Raw genomic sequence first — 11,701 nt, 5'->3', positions numbered from 1 at the left:
CTACGAAAAACTTATTACTGCTAAGTAATAGCCCTCTTCATACTGAACAACTTCTATGAATAAAATTTCCTGAAATCTCTAAAAATAACGAAGATAATTAATGTAACCGTAAAGTGCGCATATCCAGCCCACCCTATATGTACTGCGTTGCACGACTGAACGGCCGAGTGGTGGGGAAAGCGCTCGGGTAACTATGTAGTGTCCGTTTCCTGCACGGTTCCTAGAATTTGGTCCTTTACAGCTCCGACTCACTAGTCAGGAAACAAATGTCTACTGTACTTGGTTTCGAAGGTTTCGAATAAAATTGGCATCTAAAAATCATTATTGCGTCATCTATCCCCAAGAATCAGTAACTGTATGTAGTTTATGTAATAAATATGATATATGTTTTCACGTAGTAGATGGCACCTCATGCCATTTTCGTTACTCCATTACTTGCGTGAGGTTGTTTATATTATAGTCCTGCAGTCATAAATGTGTATGTACAGTAAGAAAACAGTTCCATGTAATATATAAGAACCTAAAAGCAGTAACCAAATCATTAAGTAAAATGGAAATTCTTGAATTAAAAGATATTAAAGCCATAGCTGATATAATTCATCCTTATCCGGACAGAGTAAAGTCTGAAGTAATACCACTTGTTATTGACAATGGTAAACAAGGTTTACTGACAATTTATGCAACACTTATCTTATATAATGAAAATTAAGAAATAATTTCTATTAGGATCATACAACTGTAGGGTAGGCTGGGCTACTGAGAAAGAACCTCAGTTGATATTTAAAAATCTGATTGCAAAGCCAAGAAAAGAACGTGGCAAAAAGGATGGAGAGCCACAGGTTGGAAATGATATAGCAAACATTGAAGCTGTTCGTTTTCAATTGAAGACACAGTTTGATAGGAATGTTGTTACACATTTTGAAGCACAGGAACAAATATTCGATTATACTTTTGCTCACATGGGAATAGACACAGAAGGCGCTGTTAATCATCCAGTTATTTTAACAGAAACATTCCTAAATCCTAATTATTCTAGAAATTGTAAGACAACAAATATCTGTTGTACTTAAGTGTAAGCTAAGAGTATTTGATTAATTGTGTGCATTTCAGTAATGGCAGAACTTTTGTTCGAATGTTATAATGTACCAGCAATAGCATATGGAGTTGATTGTTTATTTTCTTATCAGCATAATAATTGTCCACCGGATGGTTTAATTATTAGTATTGATTATCATACCACACATATAATACCAGTATTGGATGGTAAAGCAGATCCTATAAACTCTAGAAGAATCAATGTTGGTGGATATCATATTACATCTTACATGCACAGGTTACTCCAACTTAAGTATCCAGTACATGTAAATGCTATAACACCAAGCCGAGCAGAGGTAGATAAATCACACATTTCTTATCTGTTATTCACTACAGCTACAAACATGTAATTTCTTGATTTATAGGAATTAATACACGAACATTCTACGATAGCTTTAAATTATCAAGATGAAATTTCTAAGTGGGCTGATCCAGATTATTATGATACAAATGTTTTAAGGGTACAGTTACCTTACGTGGCTCCTGCAAATGCTCCTGGTTTAACAGTTGAGCAGCAAAAGGAAAGAAAACGTGAATTGGCTAGGAGATTAATGGAAATCAATGCACGCAAAAGAGAAGAAAGGGTTAGTGATTCCTATTATATGAACAAACGTTTTGTTTTGATAAAAGTATAACATTGTATTAATTGATGTATACAGTTAGCAGAGGATGAGGAACAGTTAAATCAATTACTAGCTGTTCAAGATTTATTAGAGGAGGGTGAAACTGATGAATTTGATCAGGCTTTAAAGACTTATTCCCTTGCAAATGAAGCAGACTTAATCAAAATGATTAACAATCTACAAGCAAAAGTGGAAAGAACAAGGCAAAAAATAGTAGCAGCTAATTCTCAGGAAGAAAATATTGTAATGGAAGAGCAAAAACCCAAAATAAAATCTAGTCTACAGCCTAAAGATCAACAAGATTTTGATGAATGGATAGCTGGTGTGCGAAAAAAACGGTAATGAATCACTTGTGATGATTTTTATAAGAACATTAAACGAAACGTTTGTTTAACCCTTCAGACAGGAAATATTGGAAAAACGAATGGCTAAAAGACAACGTAGGCAAGACATGGCAAAACGCAGAACCGCTGCTGCACAGGAAAGAATGCGTATAATAAGTCAGTTAGCAAGAAAAGAAAAACGCGATGATGATTTTGGTATGAGGGACGAGGATTGGGACGTATATAAAGTTATAAACAGGGTTCGTAAATACCATTTAAAAATTGATAGTTTTAAAATTGAGTAAAATATTCAAATTCAATATTATTACATAGGAAGGTGGAGATTCAGATTCCGAATTGGAACAAGAAAAGCTTCTGGAACTGGAAGATGTATTGCGGCATCATGATCCAGAATTTGATGGTGCTGGTTCCAATGTTCCCTTGGTTCCTGGAGAAACTCACCAGTTACATGTAGGAGTAGAACGTTTAAGGGCTCCAGAAATATTATTTCAACCGTCTATGATAGGTTCCGTGGAGGCCGGCATTGTTGAAACAATTGAATTCGTTTTAAAACTGTACTTACCTGAACAACAATTACGACTCGTGGGAAACATATTTCTCACCGGTGGACCTACTAGGTTTCCAGGTTTATTAGAAAGATTGAACCGCGAACTTCGTGAAATAAGACCATTCGGTTCTAACTTTCAAATAATCATCGCGAAAAATAGTAACTTAGATGCGTGGTACGGCGCAAGGGACTTTGGCCTGAATGGGAATCTCCCTGAGTTCTTAGTCACCAAAAAGGAATATGAAGAGAAAGGTGGCGAATATTTTAAGGAACATTCAACTAGTAATACTTATACTCGATCTCCAGATCCTTTGCCTATAATACAAGTTCCCGTGAGTTCAGAACAAGTCATTGTGGAAGATGTAGTAGTCGATGTTGAAATGGAATAAGCGAAAGAGAATGTTTGCATAGAATTCTAATTATAAAATAAATTTTAACATAAATAGGAGAATTATGTCTGTTATTAATACACTGTGGATACTTATACATACATAACGTATGCAACATGTAGGATACATGAATGTATATTCCAAAGAATACTCAATTTCAAAGTATGTTCACACATTTTAAATTCTTTTTTACTAGCTGACTATGTGTTTTGAAGATAAAAACTACATGCATAAATTTCTACAGTTGTAACTTTATTAAAAATGCGAAAATAGATTACTTATTTTAAAATTTGTGAGTTTTCGAAAAATCAGTTTGTTATGTTACCAACATAGTATTATTTCTTTAACTATTCAATTTTCAACATTTACATGAACACCCAGAGACCAGTTACTATCTACATTCTACATGAACACCTGATAGCAAACTCGGCTTCCATTAGGAGAAAAAATGGCGTAGGGAAAAAGGACCTCCTACCACTTGGTATCAGGAATTATTGAAATTTATATCAAATTAACATTCGATGTAACCTTTATTGCAGTACTTGAAATAATTTTACTAAGTGGTAGGAGACTTTTCTTCTACGCCACTTTTTCCCGTAGTGAAAGTCGAGTTTGCTCGTGAGGGAACATAGGGTTAGGGACATGAAGGGACCACTCGTTTTGATGGATATTTACTTTATTACACAAGTGTTTCCGTTTGTTCATTCAGTTACGAACAAACTACATTGTAGTCTGTTTGCTGATCACAATAATACATAGTCCCCAATCGTTGCATTTTGCCACTCGAAGATAATATGCGGGTACATTTCCTTTTCTCCTCAAACTATTCCTTTTATTCGTCGAGTACAGTCGACGTTTCGCATTCGTCGGAGCTCCTCGAGCAAGCCTAAAAAAAACTGAGAAAGTGATCCCTCACCTCAGCGATATAGAATTCACCTACAGCGACCTCGAGTAATTCTCCTACTTTCGGTCCATGGCTTAAGTTAACATCACAATACAGTAATATACTGAACGATATTACGAAGAAGCCCTACAGGTATAATTATTACAGCTAATAGAAATGATATTCGCGTATCTCTCGCCTAATAAAGGAACATACCGTTACGGAAACTTCGAGCCGAGATTTACATGGCGCAGCATGTACGAAAGAAAGAAAGAAAAAGTGGATTAGTTTAAAAAAAGAAAGAAAAGAACGTAAATTCATAAGATCACAAGCGCACAGCGTTTGTTTACATATATATTTTATTAAAGCACTCAATGACACTCATTACATTTACTTCCGTGTGCTTTGAGCACTGTCTTTCTCTCTCTCTCCCCCTCCCGCGCTCCCTCTTTTCTCTCTCTCTCTCTCTCTCTCTCTCTCTCTCTTTCATCTCTTATCACATGCGGTTATAAATAGATAAAATTACAAGTATACAGCAGCATAATTACATAATACAATACGATTTAAAGAAGGTATTCTCAAAAGACGTATATACATCTAGACAGTCGAAAAAAATCGATTTCCCTTTTTTTTTGCATCGACGCATTTTGTAACATTTTTATTGTTAGTACTTCTCATACACGAAAAAATGTCCAATTGTATTGAAAGCTGTATATAACAAAACAGAAAAATAACGAATCGAATATTGTATATCGTTTTAAAAACAGTTCTTAAACCCACGCCACGATTCAGGCCTTTCTGGGTGTATATGCCCCTTTGGATCGCGTTCTTCAACTTTACAACTCTTTAAGGAAACGTGAAGTCCGTAAATATACATCATTATACGTGAATATTGTGAAGCAAAATTTTACGTTACAACTGGACTGGCGGATGTTTATGTAAATTCACATAGAACCGATTAGAAAAGCGTGCATGAAATGAGATTTTACTTAATTTTTTCTTTCTTTTTAATTTTAATAAAACTGCATGAAATAAGGACGATATTAAACTTCATGAACCTTTTTCTATTTATTAATGCATAAAGTGCACAGTCTAGTTACAACGTCTACGTACCCTCGCGAGCAAATTCGGCTTCCGTTAGGGAAAAAAGTGGTGTAGGGGAAAGGCCTCCTATCACTTGGTATCGGAAATTATTGAAATTTACACTAAATTAACATTCGATTTAAACTTTATTTCAGTTCTTGAAATAAATTTACCAAGTGGTAGGAGACCTTTCATCTACGCCCCTTTTTCCCCTAGTGGAAGCAGAATTTGCTCGTGAGGGTACGAACCGCACAACGTGTAGCGTTCGCAGCGGTGTCAACGAAGCTCGTTAGAAAATTAAATTTAAAACAAAAATCTTACTAACGTATCTCGAATAACAGTACGCAAACTATACAACTATAGTGTCGAGCCGTGCACTCTTCTCTCACGTTCGGTCAACGAACATCGCGGCGAGAGCTGGACAAATAGGGGCACACACTTGTGTCCCGAACGGTGAGGAACCAATCGCGTCGCAGAAACGTTTCACTTTCCAAACTATATCGCCGATCGATGGATTTACGGTTGACCTAATACAGCAAAATTCTTAATCGAAATAATATCCTTTGTAACTATCACAGGCTTGAGGTCGCTGCAGATTCTTTTACGGTTTCTTTTCTTTTAACGATTCTCACTACACTTTAGATAGTGGCGATACGGTTACAGCGTATTTCGACCGATCGAAGTGTGCTCAGCGGATAATGGAAGGTTAGAAACTTGTGGAGGACGTCTCTGTTACATATTTACGACTTTTTAATAAGAAAATTGAGGTAGAATCCAATCTGCGGAAATAAGAAATAGAATTTTCTGTACTGCTAAGGGTGAGGATCTACTTTCAGCGATGGTAATATATGTATATGTATATGTCATACGCTAATTAAAATTATACACGATCTCCAATGTGTCCTTGTGGTAATGGTCATAGTAGTAAACATACTAATTACAATAATATTTTTTTCGATAAAATAATAGTAGCGACAATAATAATTGAAAATAATCATTATTACAACAATAATTCATGTTCTGCGATATAATAATGGCTTTCTGTCTATATATAAATATATATTTTTTTTACATTAATGCGTGTGTATGTATTTATATATATTTATATAGTCGTATGGTGGGGTGGGGGAGGGGCAGGGGGTAAGTGACAGCTATGTACAGTACATACTTGCCTTAGTTGTACCATCGTTACGTCTCTATATGTACCTATGTACTCTTTAATAATCATAGTATGATGATGACAATAATCAGAATCATAATCGTACAATTAACCTGTAATAATCGTAATAATCATATTTATTATCGTTTAATCGTAAAATACTCTATCGTCGCGTGTACTTGTAATTAATAACTATCATAGGTAATGCAGTATGTACGTAAAGAGGATGTGTTTTTTTTAACCAGGATATGTCGGTGAAACCTATGGTGTATTCAAGCGTCAACTTCTTTTCTTCAATATATCATTCGCTATATCGCATATCGCTTTTTTTTTCTTTAACTCTTTTCCTCTCGGAACTACTATTACAAAAGTGCGTACTCTCGTCTTACGATTTTATAGATACATTACATGTTACCGGCGTGGCCTATCTACTTGTTCATTGTCGTTTACATTAAATCTATAGCTTTATTTTATTAATTTTCGATCGTACCGGGTGCAGCGAAAATAACGCGCGTTACTGAGAACCGAATACTTAAAAAAAAAAAAAAGAAGACGAACATAAGTAGTTTATTTTCATAATTTATTTTCTACCAGAATAACACTCGGTTTAGGTTTCCACCGTGTTTGTTGTATGCACGATTTGCGCAAGGTCACCGTCGCAGTGTCGACACTCCTTATATTCTTATTACGAATAAATTAATTTCTCTCGAGAAAAAATTGTCGAAACGAAATATATAACGATTTCTCACGGTAGTATAAAAATTCGAAACCTTTGCAACACCCTCTGTGCGTAAATTCTGTAGTCCCGTGTACGAGGCGTGTTGGTTCGACGCCCAAGGACGTTCAACGCACCGAATGATCGACCAACTGGGGTCCATCAACACCGAAGGAGTGACTTTATTTCTTTTACAGGACTTGTTATTCTTTCAACGCGCAAATCACCAATAGAGAAATATTGCAAGTTCTTACTTAACCTCAATATTGCGATGAATGTTTTCAGGACTGGGGATAATCCAGAAAAAAAAGCATAGGCCGTGCAGTCGATTCCGACTGCAGGATATTCCAGCACGCGCCTCGCTTAAAAATAGCACAGGTAATGCAGAAAACATAGCAATAGAATTTCATAGCGTGTCACTGTGTGTTTATAACACAGCTGAGGCCTAACCGAACTGTCGAGTCCAGTGGATGAAACACAATACATCCGATGATGGTCAACGGCGCGTCGATTCAGAAAAATCTACGATATTTTTTTTAGCTACCAAATAGCACTCTCTCGGTTGCAGGTTATTTTCGTTTTTATTGCGTTACTAGTCACTAATAAGTTTTTGTTATTTTAACTTCGACTGTCGGACCAGTCCTCATTAAAGCTTTATTTAGGTTTAAAATCCTCTAATTAAACGAGCACTGCATGATCCAACTGTATACTACCGCTCATTAGTATTCACCCAGATGTATTAGGTTCACTTTACTTATCTTTGGACTGCGGAAGTTCATGCAAATTTACGATTTTAAATAGTAACATATACCAAATTAAAATTCTATAGAAGTTTGAGCTACGAATTTAAAGACTCCTCTGTAGTAATAATAAACTCAATATAATTTTATAAATTTTTTATTTTAATAAAACTTTCAGTTTAATGCGATTTGGAGGTTGGTGGATACTACAAATGCATAAACATCCGCTGTTTACCAATAATGTGTCAAACTTTTCAAAGAAACTACTTTTCTTCGTATAATTATAATGTGCCCATTAAGCGAACAAAATTCATGATCGTTTGTTGAAAATTCCCAATTATGTAATCCCCATTGTGCACACTGTTGAGATGGCTAATCCGTTCGAATCTCATGGATCTTGACCACATTTATTCCATTTAATATTTTAGAATAAATATGAATATTTTACTGCAAACTGAAAACGATGCGTCCCATCCAGGGCGTGACGGCAATCAAAGCGTTGAAAGAGGTTTCGAGGGAAAAGAGCTCGTTTTACAGCCTCGATATAGTTTTTCCGTTCGAAAATATTATTCCGTGGTCAGTCCTGACGTGATTTCCTCCGCGCCCAGTACACTTTCCTTAAACGCAGCACTACGGATAATCCTTTTGTTTAATGTCGCGCCCGTACGCGCGCTCGCATTATATATATATGACACAGTACTTTCTACCCATCGACGGTATGTATATAGGTGTGTGTCTTATTCCTATCGTCGTATCGTATAAGAATCATTTTGTTCCTCCGAATGATTAGTCTCATTTGCTTTTTCTTTAAATCCTTTTTCCCGCCCACTAGCTTAAATTTTTTTCAATCTCTAGCATCGTGAAGTTGCTTTGTGCCTCGAGGATCACGCGAAGATTCGACCGAAGCGCCACCCCTCTTCCTTTTAAGCTACATATACACTGGGCCACAGCAATCCAATCAAATGTCAGGTGTTTTTGCTCGCAGATGGGAAGTATTATTCACAGACTACGAATTTTATAGATTTTATAGCTTACTGGGCTCTGTGAAATACGGAGAAAGACAGAAAATTCATCGGATACGACGAACTTTCTATTTTCTTACGAATCCAATAATGTGCTAGAGAAGAAAGAAATTCCTACATTTGCTCTTGTTTTTATGAATTACTTTAAAGAACGTCATTTTGCATGGAAATCCTCTGTCTAAGTATTAGTAAACAGCCAATTTCGAGGTTGGATTCATAACAGAAAATTGTCACTTCGTTTTATGTGAAATCAATAATATTCGTATCTATTAAATTTAATTTAAAACCTTTATCACGATTCCGATTTGATGTTATACAGAAAGGGGTGAAAAAAACGAAATATTGGAAAATAATGTCTGGGGAAGTATGTTTGCAGCTGAACATACGTGTATCCATTGTATACGTAGCTTTAGGGAAAAAGATTTCGTCGGCACGCAATTCAGAACTCGCTTTTCCCGTGTTCGTTCCTTAACGAAAGCTTCTTAGGCACCGTTCGAGGCTCCATCCGAGGAAAAACTATCACTGGATGAAAAAAAAATTCTTACGCTCCTACTTACGGCCTAACAAACTAATCGATCGTTTTTTCCGATTATCTGTTCACCGTATTCAGCACCCGTTTCTCTGTAGACGAAAATCGTGTACGCTCGTCTGTTGTACGTATATACAATACCTCTCAAAAGTATTTGCCCATTAGATCCGATTCAGAATTAAAAAAAAAATCAGTTTTCTCCACAGTAAGAGCCACGAAGCAAGCAAGATCCTTAATCTAGACCGTGTCATCTTTATACAAGCCGACATTTTACAAAGTAAAATCAACAAAGAGAAGAGAGTAAAAGCATTTCTATCTTCTCGTAAGTATCTTACTTTGTTAAAAATAAAATAAAAACTTAATTATATGTTACGGAAGCTTTGCTTATCATTGTCTTTGGTCAGTCCTAAAATTTTTATAAATTTTCAGTGATTTTGTGGGAACAGTAAACAATTATGCTAATATATTATCTGTGGATGTTAATGTAACACGATAAATTGTTTAAAATAAAATTAAAATTGACCTTTTGAAAAACAATTTGAAAATGAAAGAATAAACGTTACAAGCACCGTGAAAAATATTTGTGATCTATTTGAAGTAGCTGTTATGTCAATCCCACTCTGTGGTAAACTATAAATTAATTATATAAATTCAATAATAATGTTCCATAAATTTGTTTATTAGAATAAAAATTTCCATTGTAAATACACATGTAGTAAAATTCTTTAAATTATTATTAAATTATAATTACAACTATTACTAGTTTACTCTTTTAGAACAAAACCTATCAAAACTTTTGCACTCGCCTAATATTTCATAGAAGTTGATTTTTCATTAAAGATTCCCAAAGTGAGATCTAAAATGAAACCGGGTAAACCTTTAAGAGGGCAAATACTTACGAACGGTAGCGTAATGTACGCGCGCAAGAAGATAAATGGAACGGTAATCAGTATCAACGAAAGATCGTTAGTCACGAAGCAAACTGCGGAACACTTTCGCGGACCGGGGAAGACGTTCGAAACGGAGATCTTGCGAGAACGAAACGTTCCAGGGACGGTGCGCGTGTTAACGCTTCCAGTTTCGCTTGGAAAAATCTTTTCATTCCGAACGAAACAGGTTTACGACGCTTCAAGGGAACTCTCAACGTCTGTCGCTTCTATCACATGTCTGCGCATTTTTTTAACTCGATTGTTATTGGATAATTAGTTTATATTAAACGACATTCAGGTGCGTATCACTACGTTAGTTCAATATCAGCGTGGCGTTCACGAAAATAGAATCAGTGTTAGGCTGTTGCGTATTTCGAATTTCAAATATACAGTGGACTCCTGATATATTGCCTCACGATATATTACCACGCGAGGCACTTCCCCTCCACACGTACTTTCACAAAGGTTGCCAGGAATAGCGCCGTCAAACCAGAAACGAGCAAATTTAAACAGATCAAAAAAAGTAATTCAAAAATGTTTTCAATTGATCCAACGTGGTAATTCCAATATTTATATTACAATAACTATTACCTTTTGAGTGAGTAGACGCGTAGCAAACAAATTATTTCATCTCATTAACCGTTTAAAGGTTAGGATGACGATCGTAAATATTGCTGCTTTTCACTTTGCATTATTCGAATAAAATTCTGTAGTGATCTAGGGATCTTGTCTCGCTAGAGCACTGGAGAGATAAGTATGTTCATCCGCCATGTTGGGTCCAGTGGATGGATAAGTCTACAGAGGGTCCAGGTTAAGGCTTTCCATTGCTTTCTCTCTCTAGAGGACCCTAACTGGCGGATGGACATACTCACCTTTATAGTGCCTCAACCTGGACTCTCTCTAGACTTATCCATCCACTACACCCAAAATGGCGGATGAACATACAACATGAACATATGACAAGACTCCTAGATCTTTAAAAGATTTCGTCAAGTTCTTGGGTTGGCAGCACTATGCCTGGCAGCCCTGCTCTCGATATATGGCCTTTTCTGAGAATTTTCCTCTCATACAGCCCCGGCCGCGGTAGTATATCAAGAGTCAACTGGGGTATGTTTTTAATATGGTAGGTGTACCAATAAGTAATCCACTGTTTTATCTATTTGATATTGTGACCAAGGACAAATGGCTTGTTCAGTCTACCAAATAATTACATAAGAAGCGAAGACCAGAGTGACGATTTATTCATCATTAGACCACAGAATAGCATTTATTTAACGAACGGTATTACTGTAAGTGCTGCATTCGAAAATAAAATGGCTGAACTTTAGCAGTGCCCCCTAAGCTTCTTGGAAACGAAAGATGTTTTGAACAGGATTCAGCATGCCACTTTATTAATACAAAATAGTAGATTACTTATTGGTTATACACCAAATATTTGACACTGAAATATTACTGTGCATTTCAGAATTATTGTCAATAAATTATGCCGAATACCAACCTCGGGTATCATTAGATTTCAATTCAAAATAGGATTTAACTTAAATTCCTCCCAAATAATACATCTAGCAAAAGGATTGCTCGCTAAACTGCAAGATTTATTAATACCAACAATTTTTATAACAATTTCTACAATATATATTGAA

General features: G+C 35.8%; 1 protein-coding gene across 1 annotated transcript; it reads left to right on the top strand.

Moving 5' to 3' along the window:
* Positions 1 to 494: 494 nt before the first annotated feature.
* Positions 495 to 2,998, top strand: LOC107187324 (actin-related protein 5). Its single transcript, XM_015575396.1, has 7 exons — positions 495 to 653; positions 727 to 1,041; positions 1,111 to 1,391; positions 1,461 to 1,679; positions 1,755 to 2,056; positions 2,121 to 2,301; positions 2,375 to 2,998. The coding sequence occupies exons 1-7, from the start codon at positions 551 to 553 to the stop codon at positions 2,996 to 2,998; spliced, it is 2,025 nt and encodes a 674-aa protein (XP_015430882.1). The 5' UTR covers positions 495 to 550.
* Positions 2,999 to 11,701: the final 8,703 nt, after the last annotated feature.

Source organism: Dufourea novaeangliae, unplaced genomic scaffold (genome assembly GCF_001272555.1).
Source record: "Dufourea novaeangliae isolate 0120121106 unplaced genomic scaffold, ASM127255v1 scaffold110, whole genome shotgun sequence".
Taxonomy (NCBI): Eukaryota; Metazoa; Arthropoda; class Insecta; order Hymenoptera; family Halictidae; genus Dufourea; species Dufourea novaeangliae.
The sequence above is the reverse complement of the archived record's forward strand: the minus strand, read 5'-3'. Positions and strand labels throughout refer to the sequence as shown.